The 20740-nt window shown below is 42.2% G+C and overlaps 1 protein-coding gene and 1 non-coding gene across 3 annotated transcripts in view; one reads left to right on the top strand and one right to left on the bottom strand.

Annotated features, from left to right (window-relative positions):
* LOC114876418 (circadian locomoter output cycles protein kaput) overlaps positions 1 to 20740 on the top strand; it is an 84608-nt gene that overhangs the window by 10882 nt on the left and 52986 nt on the right. For both annotated transcript variants that reach the window (XR_003789382.2, XM_029187876.2), the window contains exon 2: positions 20133 to 20323. Coding sequence is in view for 1 of the 2 variants with exons in the window: in XM_029187876.2 (XP_029043709.2) it covers positions 20133 to 20323 (191 nt within the window). In the remaining variant the exon portion in view is untranslated. The remainder of the gene's footprint in view (positions 1 to 20132; positions 20324 to 20740) is intronic.
* On the bottom strand, positions 3007 to 3078 carry Trnad-guc. The gene has a single exon. It is a non-coding gene; the product is annotated as a tRNA-Asp (tRNA).

The raw sequence follows: 20740 nt of genomic DNA, 5'->3' as shown, positions 1-20740 counted from the left end.
GAATGGAATGAAAAAAAGTGAGAAAGGGGTACCTTTCGGGATAGAATAGGGAGTCCGGTTAGACGCGAAGGGTGTAGGGGCGATAGAAAGGAGAGAAAAGAGCGACGGTAACTTAACTCGACGCCCCGACATCCGATCCTCCCTATAAAAATGCACACGCCACTCACGTCTATGTAAACAAACGGACATCGAATGGTCGAGTGACTCTCTTTTTCCGGTTAGCTACACCTATTAGCTGGTATGTAGATCGTATAGCAGTCATTGCAGTTCCTGCAACAGCCCGGCAAAGTGAAGGTAAACTCCTCCTCCTCCACCTCCCCTGCTCCGATTCGCGAAACGCGACTCTTTCGCGTTGGAACTCGAGTCGTTCGGTGAACCTAAACTCCGTTGCATTCCGTGCACGTCACATTCTTCCCTGTTGCACTCTGTTCTACACCTGTCCATTCGTTCAATCCACGATTCCACCAGTTTTTCTTTCTTCTTTTTTACTTGTTTCACCATAGATCGGTTAGAGAGTTGACTTTAAATATCATTTGCTACTTTTCAAATTCGTAATGTGGAATGTGGTTTAATTTCATCAAACGTTTCATTCTTTTACAACGAGCGGTCATAGTGTCCGACTTACCGACAAATTGTTCCAGTCTGGACGTAAGTAGTTTAAATTACATCCTCGATTACGAAGTCTAGAGACGCGTGGGACGGCGAAAGTCTGTCACAAGCGTGCACTCTAATCGCTCCATAATCGGAAACTTTCCAGTTCTTCGACTTAGCTAGTATCAATCATAGACATGTGACAAAGTAATCGTTCATCTTGATCAATTATGCGGAAGATCGTATATTATCCATTGAAAAGAGGTAACAATATTTATAAGGGGGTTGGTCTTACTTACGTTGGAAAGACATAGAAATTCTTTGAGCCGAGTTCCTTTAATTTAATGACTCAGGCATCGAATCGAATTCATCAAGTTGTGGTAGAATCATAGATGAAAATTCTTTTTTCAAATTCAGCCTAGAATATGAAGCATCGCAGGAAATTGAATTGAAGTAATGCGATATTGATTAAATAGAGTACACAAAATTGAGGTTGTCCAGTGTTTCGTGATCGCGATATAAATTGCAGTTTAGCTGGTCGGTGCAACGACACTTATGCTTTATGCGTTCGATACGACGCCGCTTTTCATTAAATCGATATGCTGCATTGCGCACCTTGTTACACGATTCTGTGCACTTTATATTATACACGTAATTATTATACGCTTCATTCTATCACCGAAACTCGGTTCATTATATTCGTGTTCCTCCGGTGATGCATCGTCACGAAACATGCAAAAACCATTTACATTGTTTGTTTCTTCATGTTCGAATAGTTGATAAAAAATATTGATACTTGCAAAAATAAAATTTTTAATTTCTCACAGAGGCGAAATGCTATAGGTTTAGAATTTAATTTGAATTTCGGCAAAATTATCAGTGAAGTCGCGAGTACAACCCGCGAGCGAACAGCAAGTAACTCGCGAGGCGGTTTCATTGGCGCCTTACAGTGGAGAACAGTTTTGGAATTGACCCATTAGCGTTAATGAGGGAATCTGAAGTCAATTAAGCACGCCGTGATAATATGGGGCCGATAAGCGAGAAACCGATGAATATGCAAAGTATCGCGCGCGGCCACCTGCCACATACCTTTCTTTAGCTCGGAGTTTGTATACACGCACATGTACAGATCGAATTTTTCACAGAATCGGCATCGTTTCGAATCGAACGGTTTCTTTAGTTTAACATGATCGAAAAACAGCGTCAAAATATTCATTTTACACGGTCATTCTATGTCGTCTAACACGTTCCGTGCTACTCGAAATTTGACATTTAAACTAGACTTTAAATTTAAGTCAAGTCGAATATATTAATTCATTTTTGTTAGATTATAATCATTTCATTAACGAATGCTCTTATCTACTTTTGTTTCAGGTGAGTCTTCGAGTTCCCATGTATCACTTTTCATATAAATCTCTACTTAAAGATCAGGTAATTTCACTTTTAACTTTAATCAGTAGCTCAGACATTTTCCATGAACAAAAAGTTGATGAAAATCAACATGATGAAAATCATGATAGAATATGTAATCCCTACAGTAAGTTGATTTATGATTGAGCAAGCTTTTCATCGTGTCTCTCATAAAATCTTAGAAGAGCAAATCTAAATCTACATCTTAATTTATCCTTGTTCCATGATTGATCTACTCCACAGTCAGTGGGTCAACATTAATATTTATATCTATTCTATAAAGAATATTATATTACTTCATGAAATTGAGATAAATTCGAATTGAAAGATCCGAGTTAAGATCGAGATAATCATAGAATTAACAGTCATTTATCCAACAGGGAAAACCAGTTATTATAACTTATTAGCGTACATTATATTCTTATTTCTTTAACTCTGCTCTCTCATACATTTTAATGTTTCTTCATCTATGGAAGTTCACGCTATGACAAATAGCCGTTGGAATTTTCATAACTCTCTGACGACCGTCTAGTCCATCTTTTTAACCCCTTTCTTCGCATAATATTTCGCAAAGATATGGAAATTGAAACCCCCCGGAGACCAGTTAGAAATTTATTTCCGGCTACCTCGGCACGCGCTCTCTGTTTTTATCACCGAAATTCGCTCGTGGAAAATTCAGCTCGTTTTTCTCCAGTCCATCATTAGCGATACGTGAAACTCAGCCGATTTTTTGGCTTTCCGTGAGACGAGGATCCGTTTCGTGACATTTGTCGATTTGTCTGGCAACTATTAGTGCCGCGTTGGAATTTCGCCGATTATTTGGATAATTAGCGAACCAGAATGATGGTACCGTATCACGATGCTTGATGCTGCGGACACGAGTCGATTGTTTCTTCTTTTCCTTTCTCTTTGAGAATATTACCTATATTAAACTAGGCATTAGCAATAGCCTCCACCAATCATAGAATATTAACATAATTAAACAAAAAAACAAAAATTATATTTCTCCCCGACGGGGAGTCGAACCCCGGTCTCCCGCGTGACAGGCGGGGATACTAACCGCTATACTATCGAGGAGTCTTGGGTGTGTTAAATTTATTTATTCAAATTTACATTAATTATTTAGTTATTAATTGGAAGCTATCAATATTTTTTGATATTTCTTCTTTGCGTGGCCAATGGCGTGAAAGTTCGTCGGATACTAACCACTGTACTACCGATGATTTGTTGAAAGTTATTTTTCAACCAGTCAACGAAAGTTTTAATTAATTAAAAACTCCATTTTTATAAAAAAATATTCATTTTGTTACATACCAACTTCTTCGTTTACTATCGTTGAGTGATAACGTATCTCTTATGTTTCACACTTTCCCGAATACGTGGCACCGGCCCTCAAAGTATTAATTACCCAAGGTGTTAATGGCCACTTACCTTCTTTCTTTCAATTATCTAGCAATCTCATAAATTCTTCTATGACGTTGAAAAAAAAAGAAACATCCTTTCGCTGCAAATCCATTATTAATTTAATTATTTTTTACCACGTTAACTCGCATAATACACGTGGAAAACAACGTTAATCGAAGCGTAGCACGGATCGTAGCGAGGGTAAACAGAAACGTTCAGCTTTTTCTCACGACAGATCTTAGAGAAACGAAGAGGTCTTGCCTGGAGGAAGGCAAACAGCAGAATGTGACTACGGTAAAGCCATTCGCCATGTATCTACGAGACATCTGCAAATCACTCGTCAAGGGTCGTGTCGTAAATTACATCGCCTCTTGGCCTGAGGACCTGGTCTCTGCTACACGTGTCCCTTTCCAGACATTAGACTAACTTTCTTTACACACAAACTGGCCAGCACGATCTTAACACGTTTTTTAAACATATAAAAACACTGTAACGACGTACTGACGATACACCAGAAATAAATTTTAACACTTTGATGACCACCTATTTTATGGAACCAATGACTCTTGTACTTTTTCATTTTTTTCTGTATCTGAAAATTTTCATAGTATGTATATATGTCGAAATTACGAATTTGTATCATGAGTCGTCAAAGTGTTAATTAGTATATGACACGATACAAGTCGGTAGCAAAAATGAGGAATACTTGTATTGCAAGGGATAGTATTAATACGTGTAGAATGGAAAATTAATTAATTTCGATCATCAACGTGGTCGGCTCTTCTTTCATTTTATGTCGCACCTTTAGCCGCATTTTTCTCGTTTTTAAACGGGAATCGGCAGGTCGCGATGCAACGAGGATCGAACGACAGCAAGAAAAACAGTATTCCTTATTAATCGTCCAGATGTTTATCGCTGTTTAACGAAGGGGTCCTCGAGTAATTAGGCTGCGAGGTTCTACTGGGAGAACGGGACGTAACGAGGCACCTGCATGTTACCAGTTTCGCGTTAAAACGTGCTGGCGAAATAAATTGGCAGATTAATAGTAAACGATACTTCGTTTCTCTTCGTCCTGTTGCGTCGATTCGAGCTTCTTACGAGGTTGTTGTATCGAGATTCCAAGATCATTAGGGAAGCAACTGACGGTAGTTGATTGAGTTAATTGTATCTTGTATGTGAGAATATTGTAGGTAGAATGTTTAGAAAGTGTTAACGCTTCTCCTGTGGTTTATGGTTTAAAATATCAATGGTAAAGTGCTAGACACCTGGTTAACATTATTCATGCTGTAGTTGATTGAACGTAGAACATAGTTTTTTGTGTATTTTCTCTCTTCATCATCGAGGCTTCTAGTCAGGTTTGCAGACTTGTGCAAACGCGTTTGCGAAAATGCGAGTACCGCCCAATAGGCGGAGAAATAGTAATGTTCCGTATGTCTATGGCACGAGAACTTGTTCATTTTTCTCTTCCTTTTTGAAAGATCACGTTAGGCACGCCATATGTTCATTCGACTGTTAGCTTTGCTTTTAACGGTGCCCTCGTCAGCGTCATCTGTCCGCGAAGCTTGCAAAGGAGTGCCCTTTTGCTACCAGTATCATGCTTTTATTTTATTTCCAAACCTTATTATTAAACTAATATAAAATAAAACAGGTTCGAGTTTCTCTTTTCTTTTTCTAAACAAAAATTTATGCCACCGCGCTTCTCGTTCAACTGAACGAAACACACGCGAGAAGGAACGCGGCTTGCTTATTACGCGATTTAAAATGTGCCAGCCGCTGATAAAGCGTTTTAAATGCAATCATTAATTTCGCGTCGCTGTTACCGCAATTAGAAATTTGCATTTTATAAATATGCAACCCGGCTCCCGTCTTTTTCCACGATTACGAACGCCACGTCGTATCCTGTTCCGATTGACGCCGCTTCTTTTATTTTTCTGTTTTTTCCTTCTCCAACGATTACTCACGTAAAATGCGTGCAAATTTTTTTTATCGAAATACGAATGATATTACTTGGAGCATCAAAGGGTTGGTGGAGGAAGAAGGTGTAAAAAGGGGAAGAAAAATGAAAGAGGGGAAGGTAGAAGGGAACTGGTGTTGGGTCGAGCAATCAACGCCACGCGTAATGCGTATCATTGGCCGGTCCTCGTAAACAGAAACGCAAAAAACAATTATTAAGGGAAGATTGAAGAGAACGGCAGTCAAGAGGGTGCGCGGAGGGCAGATCCTTCGAACGAGGATCCCCTTAGCACGAATCCCACGGTTGAACCTCCATTCAAAGATTTAGCGACTGTAAACCGTGCTAACAAACATTTCGATATTGATAGTTATCGCAAACGCTAAAAATTTTCTGAACAACCCAATACAGTGAAAGGGTTAGATATGCTTCCTTCCATTCTCATTAAATTAGTATAAAATGTTCGGAAATGTCAGTAGTCGTTATCTACCTCTGGACCACCACGGTGAGAACCGAGATTTCTCAATAACGATTTCACAATAATAAAACGAACAAAGCGTGCGAAACCTCGAGGGAGGAACACTCTCAGAAACGTTCGATCCTCAAACGAAGAAAAAAAGCCAATTGACGATGAATTCCTCCTTATCCGGAAATCGATCTCGGTGGTTCCCGAGCAAGAAGCGACGCGCAAGAAGGAACAATTGCAATTAGAAGCAGCGGTTTTCTGTTTCCACGAACGTTACAAGATCGACAGAACAAGCTCGTAATACGAATCGAATCAGGTCGTAGAAAGAAGAAAGGTAAACAGTGCAAAACCTTGCAAGTATAAAAAGCAAAACTTTCTTCTGTTGCTGTTTTACTGTGTTGTAAAGAAAACCGCGGCTCGTTTGCCGATTATCTCGTTATTCCTTCGGTTTCTGACTCTGACCCGACCATTTTCGACCGGTAACTGCGATCACCTGGCTTGGCAAACCTTCTATGAAGCTGTTAGCTCACTGTAAATGGTCCAGTTACTGGCGCGAACCGGACCGTCGCCTTGGCGCCCTCTTCTTCTTGCTGCCAGATCCGGGGAATCGTGAAATTGACCTTTCAATTGCTTCTTTTACGAAACAATGTGGGAGATTTATAATTCCTTTGAAAAGGTACCCTTTCGTTATTGAAACTTAATTTCTGTGAAACTATTGGCAACATTGTTTGAATAATTGATCGAAAAAAGGACGGAAAAGAGAGGAAGGAACTTCCTGTGGCGGTGTTGGCGGCACGCACAAAAATGTTGAACGCAAACGAGCATAATGGGATCTTTGGTGAAGCAGAACGAAATAAAAGTATCGGTAGCTTCTTGGAGCATCGCGAACTTAATGGGGTTAACCCTGACTAACCCACGTATAATTAAAAACAGAAAATGATCCGGGACGAATCAGGATTATTGATCCGACTGATTTTAAGGCCTGTACAGTACACAGGCAACGAAATTTCCTCTACGCTACAAGATACCCTGTATTTCTAATGGAAATTCGATACAAGTTTCAATAATTTCGTCAAAGTTTATGAAAGACGTTCTTCAAGGAATGATTCGTTCAAAGGTTGTGATTATTTGAAAATCGGTGGGCCAAAAATCGTAAGGATGGGCTGTTGAGGGACGAAGTAAAAGGAAAGAAGGAGGAACCGTTTCGAGCTCCCAGGGAATCGGAGGCTAAGGGAGCCCGGTATTCAGATAATATGCTAATTTCTTGACAGGTAAGTAAAGCACGTAGCAGATTAGCCCCATACTAACCTCACAATTCAGTCGAATCGGTAATGGTTATGGCCGTTAATGGCTACGTATTTCAAGTCCAGCGACGATCGTTTTACTATACACCACCAATCGTCTCTTCTCTTTGTTTCTACTCAATCCACGATTGGTAATGCCTCCATGGTAGATATTTCATCCTACTAATTCGATATTCAGTTTCGTCTGTTATCTGACCCCCACCGAAATTTCCAAAGAAACTTGCAGCTTAAAAGATTCATAGGATACGAAATTTTTCTCTGCCGATATCGAGGTAAAAATCGTTCCAGTCCAATGGTGAGAGTGTTTCGATATTAATTAAATGGCACGGCGCGGCGCGGCGGTCAAAATGCTCGTTCGAGAGAGGAAGCATGAAACGAAGCGAGAAAATTAAACGGTGGGCCTACGTTTCGAAGAATACGCTCGAGGGTTCACCCTGTTCCAACAACACAGGGCTCCGAGGTGTTTGAAGCAGCAACCGTACGAGCAGTTTCTCTCAATCGAGCCAATCGACCAGAAGAGAGTTCGTGGCCACGAACGCACAACAATTATTATTATATCATCCGAGTGTCAAAAGGGTCAAGCGTGCCACGACTACGTATAGGCATAATATCGAAGCTTATAGGACGCGCCACGTTTCTCCGCCCCTGGTACGCCTCGATACAGGGGTAATTACCCGGCCGACTGGTCCGGCCAAGATATTTATGGGATCGAGAAGGAAGGATCGAAATATCGAAATCGATTCGTGGCAGGAGGCTAGCTACATCTGTCTCTTGACGATGCCTCTCTAAATCCCAACTTTTCTATCCCTTTCACCTTTTAACAGAGTATTCTAATAAAGCATTAAATTAATCATTCCGGTTAGATATCTCGACGTTAAGATAACTCAAATGAATAGAGATCTTCTCTTTGGAAATGAACAAGATGAAAATTGCTCGTAACCAAGAAATCTGTCAGGTTTCGCGCAATTTCAGCTCGACTCTTTGTATACACACGAATTGGCAACACGATACCGGTAAAGTAATCGCCGCGTTCTTGACGTATCGATCAACCACCGGATATCCACTGTACGTCCTGAGAGCGCATGCAACCGTAGGGCTCTCGCGAAAAAGGGATACAAGTTGGCTCGTGACGAGAGATGCAAGTTGCTTGCGTGCTTTCCGATGGGTTTACGCCAAGCTTCGATATTAGGTCGACACTTGGATATTAGTTCATTCGGTAGGTTGCGTGCGAACGGTAATCGTTCAGTTCGCTGTCATTTTATCGAGCCGGATCGACTCTTTCTGATGCTTAGAAATCTTTTGCATCAAAATGCTCACTCTCTTCAAATCCCCTTTCGGAAAGGACCGAAAGAAACAAAAATCCTGCAGACTTTGTAGTCGAAAGGACAATGTATTTTAATTAAAGACACGAAACAAGTAAGTATATAAATATGTATGTACATCACTCAAAGACACGCGTGTGTACGGTAGTATGCAGGCGTTGAAGCAGCGCGAGTTGATAGAGGAAGGACAACGGACCGCTTTGGATCGCATGTCCTTTCGGCAGGATGGATTTACGAGAGGACCCAACGATACCAGCGACTTTATGCCCGGACATATCGGGACTCATTCAGTAGCGATGGAGACAGGGATAATGGCGTGCCGGTAGTGATGTCGGTTAGGTCAGGTTTTTAACGGTCACGTGGTCACGTCATCGTGCGTGCTCGTTCTCTCGGACAAGAATGGACCACGCGAACCCACGGCCCCGGAACGTCACGAAACGGACCTCGCTGGAGACGATCTTGCTCGTTCCAACTTTTTATTGCTCATCGGCAGACAAGTTGTTGTATGTCGGTTAACAGAACCAAAAATCATCGCATTATTATTGAATTAGATTTGCAATTTAAACATGTTCTCGAAATATAAAAAAGTTTATCGTTGACAAATTTCGAGAATAAAATAGGTTCGACGAGCAACGGCTGGTTCCCCGGTGTCAGGTTCGTGTTAACGCTCGAAGTAAATAGACACTCTTGGAGAAGCTACCCTCGGATCTCCCCAACTCTTTACAAACTTAAACCGTGAATTCATTTGCGAATTCCCCTCATTTCCTATCGCATAGACTCGACACTTCCTATCAGTAGAAAACATCAAAAGACAAAACATAAAAAGATACTTGTAGTCAATTCGTCCCGCTGAGTCTTCTTTGGTGAACGATGTCCTGAAACGTTTCGTATAATTCTCACCCTTTGACACAGTACATATTTGATCTATTCAGTTTCAGATTATTGTAGGTCATAGACCATTTTTCTGCAATTTTCTCCGATGTAGTCGAGGAAAAAGGGGCGGTAGTGGTGGACTTTTTTGACTAGCTAGTCGATGATGATACGCGTACGGGTTCGGCTGATTTCCAGCTATGTTGGGCTACGATCTGTTATCGACCGGATGATCCGATACAAATCCGTCATCCGATGCTGTTTCAAATCCTTGATCTCGGTATCTGATCTGTGGATGGCTGGTGTCGTCTTATGAGGCTAATCCGGCCTCGAAAAACGAGCGGATTGCTGTCTACCGAGGGCAAAACCCACCCTAGAGTCAACTAATCAGATCACACGCCTCGGCTGGCATCAGGGGTGTCCAACATTCCGCGAATATCCCTGTAAATATTCGTACAAAGGGAAAAACGTGGCTTGAAACGTGTCTAAACTGTTGTATCTTCTCTAAAATATACTCTTCTCTATTCTTTGAGTGAATTAAGTGATTTTTCATCATCGATCAGATTGAGAAAAGTCATTGAAATCCCTTATTTGGCGATGATAGAATCGTTTATAGGGTGTTTCCCTGGTCCCAGACTCGTGTAGATTAGCATTCAACACAACTCTTTAATTCGGACAACAGATACCAGCTTTTAAGCGATTCTGTTTGCGGTTTTGAAATGGTACTATAAGAACAGCGTTATCCAACGATGATAGGGCGTGGTTTGCCACCCCTGGTCACCGGGATAGGCTGATCAGAGGGATGGCAAACGAGATTACTTTGATCCCGAATCAACAAACTCAGTCTGATGCCTGCTAACCGCAACTCTTCCACTCGTTCGCCTCGAATAATCCAATAGTTTGACCGGTGTCGTAGAACAACGACGCGTTCACTTTACACTCGTTGCATTCTGAATTTTCCCAAGTGCGGATACGCGGATTTAATACCTCACCACCACTACCAAAGGAAGACCGAGAAATATCGGCTTTCCAACTCAATCCCTTCTGGCGACCTTCCACCACCCATCATCATCCAACGATACTGGATTTTAAGAAGCTTAATCGGCTGTACCGGACTTTATCCTGGCTTCAGGATCGCGAATCACTCTACCTATTTTGGCTTCGTTCGGGCCTTGTACGATTAGTCGCGAAAGCTTCTTTGCGTTGATAATCTGTTTACTTCGTTTTCTATCTCTTATTTTATATTTACATTTCCAGTTGCATATTTTTCTCGTCATTTCATTATAAACACCCTTGATTTGAAACATTTGCTAAGGAAGGAAACTTGAGGTTTGCAATTACCCTGACTTAGATTGAATCGAAAGCGGACTAGTCTACCAAAGTCCTCTTGACAAAGGATAATGCTGTTCAATTGACTGATATACGGTCAAAAAACAATTTTAATATACATAATATTTAAAGGGAAAAAGGTGTAAAAAGGGGAGTAGATAGAGTTAAAGCGATGAGTTGTCCTCTTTAGTAAAGACACGGAAAACTACACCGAATCCTTAACAAGGGATTATACGGTGGTGGTGTAACAGTTTTCTTCGAGCAGAGATTGAATTGCACCCTTAACTGGTTTGCGTTTCAATCAATGCACTTGCCGGGAGTACAAAAGCTCCTTGCTACCACGTAGTGGCCGCAGTTCATGCGAGCCATCGGCAGGGTTCTTTCGTCCTACTTTGACAGGATTTTCATTCAAAACCGTGTTGAAATTTATGTTTTTCGGTGAAATCGTGTGCGCAAATTGCAACCCTCAAGATCAGAAGGTGTTCGAATCAGTGCTTCTTTAGAAGAAAAGTGAAGAGGCTGAATGTATAGCGGTCAGTTCGAGATTTCAACGAATCGTGAGCAAGTAATCGGGCGAAGAACTTGTGCAGCAGAAGTAGTGTCCATACGTAGTAGAGCAGGTAGAGGTCATGCCACTCTGTATCTCCGTCACCCTGCGAACACCTTCTAAGAAGAGAGAAGATAACCGTGGTCAGTGACAAGTGCGAAGCCATTTCAAGCGCTTTACCGTGCACGGGACGAGTTTCTTAACCCGTTTTACTCTCTCAGCTCATAATTAACCAGCTCGAATTACTTTGATTTTTCTCCGCCAATACAAACAACATAGGTGCTACAAGTCAAGCATAAAATAAAAGAACAATTTTCTGTTAGAATGGCAGAATGCCGATTGGAAAGCGATCTTGATAGCAAAATTGATCTTCTTCTTCGTTCTTCAAGATATCCTGCGAATGCACACGATTAAAGGATTCAAGTGTGACGGTGATTTTCGAGGTTGAGTGAATCCTACGCGAGGCAACGTCAAGGGAAGGGAGCAAGATGCGCGCGAAGATAGGTGGGAGAAGAAAAGGGAAGAAAAGGAGAGGAGCAAAGGTTCGAGCAGGACTTGGAAGGATACAAGGTCCTGGTATGCGGTGATATCAACTCATTACCATGCCCGGTGCAGACAACAGGGTGTGACTTTGCATCCATTAGGATAATTGCTCCTCTAAGTCTCCACCGGTGATTTCTTCCCTCGAGTTGATTGCTTTACGCGTGCAACCGCGACGATGATCATTCATCGATTGGCGCCACCTTTTACCCGTATCTGTTCGCGTTTAATCGCGACGTGAAAAAAAATGTTGCTTTCTGCCACCTTCTGCCGGATTCCAGGATTCTGGTTCTCGAATTCGAACTGCAATTTCGTGCAGATTCAGGTCTTTGCCGTGGAACGCTGAAACGTGTTGCATTCGATACTTTTCAAGCGCTTAGTTTAAACTTAGCTGAAGTTAGATTCTTCTCAACTCATCCCAAGTTCAGTTTTTCCGTGTCGAGGTCCTGCGTTCATCCTCACAGTCTTAGGCCTCGGGAACACGAGAAACGATACCATTGGATAATTAATTTCATCCTTAATGAGCCTGCGGGGACGTATGTTAATTCGAAGAGCGTAGGATATTTACATTTACGGTAGCCAGCCAGCACGAGCGTGGCCGCTGCCGTCTTTCGGACATTCGTAACCTACACTCCTACCTTACACGACCCGTAGAAACGGAACAGATAACTCGTTCGTGTTCCTTCTGCTCTCCCTTCTCCGCAACTCGAACGAAGAGAGGTCAGAGACGCGTCTTTCCAACCTAGGGATTTCCTGAGGAACGAACGACTACGGGAATTAGGACCACTAATCTTTCCTGGCTGGCCAGAGAGCGACGAGAACCGGGCCAACAGCCGACAAATGCGTTTGCCCAGGCCTCTTTCCACCTTCTCTTCTTCTTCTCCTCGATCTTTTCTTTCTTTCTTTTTTTATTTCTTTTTTTTTTTTTTTTTTTAACTCGTCCCTATGGAGTTCCATGTACCTTGTCACGGGAATTCGGTAGCACGACCAGGTCGACTCTGTTCGCGGCCCTTTCTCACTAAACCATCCACCCAGTCAAGTCGGATAGAGTGATTAAAGACGCCGTTAGAAAACGTTTAGAAGAGACTTGTACTCGCGCTGAATGGCTCGTTTGTCTACCTGTTACCTGGACACATGAGATTTGTCCTCGAGATGCTTCAACTGGCTTTTCGTTGATTGAGTCTAGGGTTGAGCAACTTCATCAAGGCGGTTATTGGCTCGTGGAAACACTTGCTTATCATATTTTTTGCTAATAATCAATTTTACTGAGTCAGCGATTAGCAGATTCTAACGTGAACCGGTCTTATACTTTTCTTCGCGCAAACGGCAATTTCTGTCTATAATTATCACCTTAGAGGTAGATGCTGGTTACATTAATAGTCGACGGGAAATGCGGGTATAATGCTCGAGAAATTGCTACTTCTTCTCGCCTCTGTGAATTCCATCCTCATCTAGGAAAATTGCACCAATTTTGTGATGCTTTGGTTAACTGATAGATTTACGATGCGTGTTATACCGTCATCAGTAAGTGGTCAGTTCCATGTGTGAAATTTTTAAAAAGTAGGATATTTTGATTTTCGTTAATTTCCATCGAACCGACCCAGTTTCCAGAGTCATCAGCTTGCATAGGGAGTTTGTGAGAGGCGCGTGTGGGGACACACGCTTGGCATGCGTGTCCCATGCGAGAGAGCAACCGGGTCGCCGCGCCAAGCCGCGCCGCTTCGTTCTCGCACCTGTTGACTTCTAACTCGACCGGTTGATTAACGACTCTCCTTCCTAAATCACGCGGCGGCCTCGCGATTTCTTACTACATCACGTGACCTGCGCTACCACACGATACGCTTTTTCCTCATTTCTAACGTTGACGAAACGAGAGAGTATTAGAAAGACTCGGAATGTGTTTTTCTTTCAGTCATCATTTTGTAAAATTGATCCGAGACCGGATCGTCCTACGGTTAAAGCTTCCGAATCATTAGATAATGGACGATAAATAGCTCCTCGTTGCTATCGAACACGTACTTCGTTTTAGCCGCGAGGAACCCCTTGCATCTCATTAGACCGTACGCCATTGTGCACTCTAATATGCATACAAAGTATACACAAAATATACATATTAAAACACACAATTTACATGCCTGCATACAGAGCTGCGCCTTTAATAAGCATTTGATGCAATTAACGGCGGCGGAAGTTCTCTCTCGAGATCGTATTTTGCGAAGTTTAAACTTTGAAGTTTGCTGTTTCGTTCGGTGGGACGATCAAAGTTGCAATATTTGCAGTGTGCAAGATAGCGTAATTCCGCGAAACTTCTATCGTGAATTTATGGCGCAGGAGTCAAAGTAGACAGTTTGTTGTTGCAAAAAATTAAAGATATCACGGCACGAGGATCGACGATCAATCCGCACAATTAACGAAGGCTTTCCATTCGACGTCCCACGCCTTCAGGCTTTGTTTACGGCAATGCTGGGCGACTTCTTCCGATCCCTATCGAGCATCTCTGCTTCGAAGATTAACGGGAATCCACCCTTCGCACGGGGTGTTAATAAACGAGCAAGGAATCGCTGTTGAAAGATTTTTCTTCGCTTCAGCTACGAACGAAAGCAGAAAGCAGAAAGCAGAAAGCAGAAAGCAGAAAGCAGAAAGCAGAAAGTGGTTGGAATCTTCGAAAAGGATACCTTCAGCATCTGTAAAGGGTTCACGATTGTCCCGAGGTTAATCTTAATTCGAGAAAAGTTGGTTGTTCCAGCGAGTACAAGCAGAAGACGATCAGGAGGACTATAAACAATTTAATTAACCGTGGATCGCGTTGGAAGGCGTACGCGGTCGCACTCGCTCGCGCTACGGACAGTGTACATATAAATCAAAACTCCTTTATTTGCCTGGTTCGACTATTAATGAAGCACGGGGTCGGTTGAGTCTCTCGACGGACGACGACTAAATTAAATGAACATCTAAATCGTCGAATCCAGGGGACCACAAATCTCTCGGCTGCCGAAAACGCAACGGGTGCAAAACTCGATCGAGAAAGAGAAAGAGATAGAGAAAGAGATGGACTTACGGACAACTACGAGGGTCTAACTCGGCCCGTAGCCGCCATAAATTCTCCGTTGAATTCGAAATTCGCCGCACCGGTTGCCGCGCGATCACGCGAGAGGAGGTAATGTCGATGTCCGCGACTGATCACTCGCGTATGCGTGGGACGCGCGCCTCGAGATTTCGATGCTCCCGCTGATTTCTTCAGCGAAATCATGAAAAATCGGATAAAACCAAATAATGGGACATTGATCTATATAAGGAGAGAAAAATCAACGGTTTCAAATTATGTAGTTGTTTTATAGAGACGATTAAAACGTGCCAGCAATTCCGTGTGTGGCTATGTAGAGCGCGTAACTGGCGTGACAAACGGAATTATTATGCGAGGACGAACGCCTCGCCCGCGCCGGGATGCTCTACGACTGCCGGAACTAATTGACTGTACCAACTGAGACAGTTTTTCGAGTGGTGTGCATTGTTCGAATCCGTGAAATTGGATTTCGCCGAATCATTTCCATTCTTAATTCTAATAAAGCCGTCATGACTTTCCACATCTCCATTGCAATTTACGGCTGATGAACATTTCAATTTATTTCACGGAGGTGTTAGTCTTCTTAGACAGTGAAAATGTGAGTTTTGGCGCGAGTCTGGGGTAAAAAATAAGGAGTTTGATCGGAGGAGAGGCAGATCCTCGTCGCGTTTAGCCGGCAAATCGCGTGCGCGAGAAAAAGCAGGCTTGTTCTCGCGTCTGACCGATACGCCGGCCGTAATTAATCCAAGAACGATCGTGGTAATTAATTCGCGACGGCGATGAAGGAAATGGCGCTCGCGACGCTCTTGTTGAACGCCGGCTCGCGTCCGTGTAATGCTAACCGACGGTGACTGGGCCGTTTGTTAACACGCCTAACGCACGCGGGAGAACGATCCTTTCTGCTCCCGTTAGCATCGTAACACGCTAATTCGGCACCGTTACCGAGCTACGATTTCACGGTGAAAAATAAATTGCGTGCCGAGTATGTACTTACAACCAAACTTGTAACATTACCACTCGTAGTACTCTCATGTAGAGTATTTTCAATTATTCTATATTATACTGCTGATTAAGATACCGCAGGATATACGTATGAATTGAGCTTGCGAACGTAGAAAAAATAGAGACCGCTGTAGAAGTTGCTTACCAGCTGCATTTCCATTTTTCTTACCAAAGGAGCTTTCCTTGACGAAGACCACTAATTCTGACGTCAGTCGACATATGGTCGATTATTCGCCACAGGATGTCGAAAGTCAGCTCCGACCGCTATTGGTGCTCTCTTTCAACTCGCCACTTACGAAATGCTACGTTGACAGGCGAATGCACTTCCGCTCGTTCCGCGTCCGAGCAAAATTCGTTGCGTGTCTCTATCGTTCGAAGAATCTTTCGCTCTTGAGAGACGAACAAATCGAAAAATTTCGATTTTTCGAGGTAAACACAATTCAATCTAGAATTAAGAAAATTTCCAAGAATGAAAAAGAAACGTCTCAATCACTGAGATTACAGAAATGACGAATCTTTTCTGGAAACTTTGCATCTACCCTTTGTATCTAAGGGTAAAAAGTTTCTGTTCTTGGATCGTTTCCTGTGAACGTGGAACGAAATTTTCATTTTTCCATTAAAATGCAATTATCACGGACGGCCAGCACCCATGTACAATCATTACCCACTGTACAGTGAGTCGTAATTCTTCGACCACGTGACCGATACCTATTTATCGTTCCACGAGATCTGATTCGATAAAATCAGCCTTCCCTACCTTGCTTAAATAACGAACGAGAAAACGACAACGTGAAATGTAATTAATAAACAACATTAAAACGTTGAAAAGGGGCGTGTAAAAATTAAAATTGAAATTCTCTTGAATTTCAAATAAAAAAACAAGTACTGTACACGTTAATATTAACTAGAAAACGTGAATTAAACTCTAAGTAAAACATTTAATATATTTAATGACAGGGAAAATAATTGCTTCGAGTTTTGTACGACTAAAACTTGGTATCGTCTCAGATCTACAAAGGTCTTATTCGACGCTATCAACCCTTAAGAAGTTCTATTTTATTACACCTTTCGGAACTACAACCCCATCCCCTGGTCTGAACAAAGCAACTGAAAGAATCGAGTCCTGCTTCTTGATACAACCCTCCAAGGATATCGAATCCAAGAGGGTTCGGTTCAAGGTCGAGCCTATGCATTCCTAGACACCGTTGCTCACCCCTGTCCGTTGTCTAGGCGTGTATATCACCGTCCCAGGAAACGTTCTAGCATCCTTTCTGCGGTGGGAGCTTCCATTGCTACCCCATGCTGTCTGCCACCCCGGAACTCCTCCACTTCGTCTCTACCCACGAAAATCCATAGTGGACCCACCCTTCGTGGCGCCTGCGCGTCTCAACGTTACCGTACCAACGATCAACCCCTCTACACCCCTAGCCGGCTTCTGTTCTCCCGCGGAAAGGACGTCAACTATGAAGCTACGAGCTCAGAAGGAAAGGGGAGGAAAGGGAAACGCAGACGCTTTTGTGCAAAGGGGTTGGAAGGGCTGAAGGGATGCGGCGTTTCATCGATGCCAGGAGCAAAATGGCGGGCTGTTTTTAGGGGAATGGATCCTGCTTGGATCTTTCTTTCTTCATGATTTTTATGGTAAAATGAAGTTTTGGAAAGATTTTTCAAAATGTTGCATTTGTTTAGTAATTGTCAAGGTGAAGATTTGATATGAATTCGAGCAATCTTGAGTGTGTGATTAGAAGGGCTGATGGATTCGAGGATGGCGTGTTGGTATACCTAGCGATTACACGATCGCGCCACTTTTGATTCGTGTTATTTAATTCGAAGCAGGCCTGGAAGTTTGTATTTGTTGCTCGTAAATCACAGAAACCATGATCGATATTAGATTTATGTACCTTGGTTAACATGGGATCGACCTATATCGCTTCAGAAATTCTGGAAATTATTGTGTAATCGTTTGTATGAAACTTTAAGCTTCGAAATCCACCGTGTCACAATCTAGTTCTCATTTTCTCTATGTAACCTGTCTGTCGGAAAATAAAAGTGATTAAATATGATCTAATGTTTCGACGAATTCGCAAGTGGGACGACACGGCGGCTCAGGAAACGGTCAGAGGCAGGAATAAAGAGACAATTACGTTATAATTACGGTATTGTCGCATCGGTTTCGTTCTCCGGCGCACTTGCAGTTTTAGAACGCATTGAAATGCAGTTTTCTGCCGTGCAAAGTGCACGGTTCGCTTTCTTCCCACGCTGCGCTGGCAGAGAACAAAAGTTGGTTACGTAAACGCGTATGTCCCATTCATCGGTTCCCTCTGGGACATTGTTCCATGAAATCTATAATTTTTTTCTTTTTTTCTTTTTTATATTTGTCTGTCATCGTGGTACTATGTCATCGCGGTACCTTGATGATCAAATCGTCGATGATAACATGATAAGTTTCCTACGATTCATTCGTATTTTATAACCAATTAAACATTTCCACGAGCATGATCTTTTTCTCTGTTCTTCCTTTTTTTTGAGTAATTGATACTGTTAGCATTTTTTAAAGCCCAACGTTTGGATTATCCTCGTCGTCATTATTGTCGTTGATCTTAACGATTGCAATTAGTGTCATCAAATTGCAAGGAGGTTCGCCAGGTATCCTTGACGAGTTCCTCGAACACATCATACCGCAATCTTGGGGTTATTCAGAAGCTTGCTTCCTTTTTCCTGCCAAATCAAATTGTCCGTGTTCGAGGATAGAGAAAAAAGATTTTCAAGAAATGAAATTCTAAAGTGTAGTATAAATAAATTGGTTGTTTTGAAAAATGCAAGATAAGCTAAAAGATTAGGTAGCTTTCTTCATTTTTTACGTTTCACTGCTTTGGAGCACATGTTACAATGTTTTTTTTTTTTCAATTAAGCATCTAGGATGCACTAATTAATACGATACATCGCGAATTTCTACAGGAATTGTTTAATTTACTGAGGTGATTGCAAATGGTCTCATTAAGGTATTTGAAAATGTGTTGTATAATATAACGCGATTCAAAAGTGGTATCACAATTAGACAGAATGATTTAAGTTTGAAAACATCATTAGGCAATGCCAGATTTCCTAGATAGACGAGCGACAAAAACGAATGTGAAAAAAAGTAGAAGGATAAGAGAGAAATGGCACTGCCCACGTGGCACACCTTTCTTCTTGTCCTCGTTCCAATAATTAACTGTGTTTTGCACGTTGCTGCGCGACCAACGGGAGAAAGAACAAAAGGCCGACACCGAAGCACCTAATGGTATCCGAATGAGACTATTCCTCGAGGACTTCCTCTCGTCCCGGGGATAATGGATTCGGTGTCATCTAATAATTAATAGAGTTCTTCTCGAAGCTGCCGCGTAGTCGTACCTGTCTGCCTATACATGGTTGGTAATCTCATTCATCACGCTTTCTAACCCCTAAGCATTTTAATTAAGGCCATCGTGCTTTTTTCGCTCGTTCCTTCCTTCCTTCCTTCCTTCCTTCCTTTTTCTCTTTTACCTTCAATTCTGCGCTTCACTTTTCAAATTTTTTCAATCGACGTTGCATTTTCTGACTTTTCTAATAGGCGTATTTCAATTTGTGTTTTAACACGTGCATGGGATCTTGGAAGACTGCTGGTGAAATTAAGATTATTAAAAATAATAATTGCAGTTGAATAGAGAAATAAAAGTGAAATGGCGCGGTGTCTTTGATGAGAAGTCCGGTACTGGTTTAATACGGTGTCCCCATGGTGCAGACTTCAATTAAATAAACAGTCCGAGCCGGAATCGTAGCGTTTGATTTTTTTACACGAACGTGGTGAACGATCAGTGGCCTCACGTTCATTATTTCCAATTATACGTGATCATATCCCTGATGTCATAATTACCAAACAATTCGTGGATCTTATGTCCTGTCGGGTTAAACTAGAAACAGGATAGCAGAAACTCTTTGTACATAATTATATTTATGGCGAAGAATCGCAGCTGTTTAGTAGGTACATCGGTCCGCAGGGATTCCCCACGTGTCAATCAATCCTCCGACAGTGGTCACCTTTAATTATCGAGATCCTTTGCCCGTAGGCCGCCTGTTGTCCGAGTCTCGAAGGTGGTCAGCGATGTTCTTTCAAAGAATTTCTTGTAATTTGCTCGATTCAACCCCGAACGTTTAATTCGATCCTTCTGGCTAATTAAGACAACATTCTATTGCCATATATCCACGATAAAATTCAAGTTGAATAGGTTTTCGACTCGTGGATAATCTTACGTCAGGATGAGAATTATGTATAATAATAAATTAACCATCCGTTTCTTTTTTTTCTGTTCACAGTTTAAAACCACCCCAAAAGGATGGGGTAACGAAGTCGAACCCCAGCAAGAGACATCGGGAACGATTGAACGCCGAATTGGACACTCTGGCGTCGTTGCTTCCGTTCGAACAAAACATTTTGAGCAAGCTGGATCGACTCAGCATCTTGAGACTCAGCGTTAGCTATCTCCGAACGAAGAGTTACTTCCAAGGTAAGTGGTAGAAATATTTTATGAAAGAACCGTGAAGGAAATTCTCGACGAAAAATAATTACGATATTTGAATATTCCGCGTTTTTTAACGGTACACAAGTGTTTGTCGGAAATGCGATGCAAGGATTCAGAAATTTCTTGCGGTACATAGTCGTGGCTAAACATCGTTGCGCATCCAGGAGCATTAGCATTCGCAATATGTTTCTGAACACGCGATGCTGTCGTTACTCTGTCTCTGAGGGAACAATAAGGGTTCAAAAACAATGACCCGCGTTCTTCCGCGATCCTGCAATTCGTCTGTTCACCGTCGAACTTCTTCGAATTTCTTACCATTGTAATTCCCCCGCTATTGTTACGTCATATTGTACGAAACCATGGAGAAAGTGTTGGGATATAGTTAAGGAATATTTTATTTTC

Source organism: Osmia bicornis, chromosome 8, assembly GCF_907164935.1.
Source record: "Osmia bicornis bicornis chromosome 8, iOsmBic2.1, whole genome shotgun sequence".
Taxonomy (NCBI): domain Eukaryota; kingdom Metazoa; phylum Arthropoda; class Insecta; order Hymenoptera; family Megachilidae; genus Osmia; species Osmia bicornis.
This window is presented reverse-complemented; position numbering and strand designations above follow the sequence as displayed.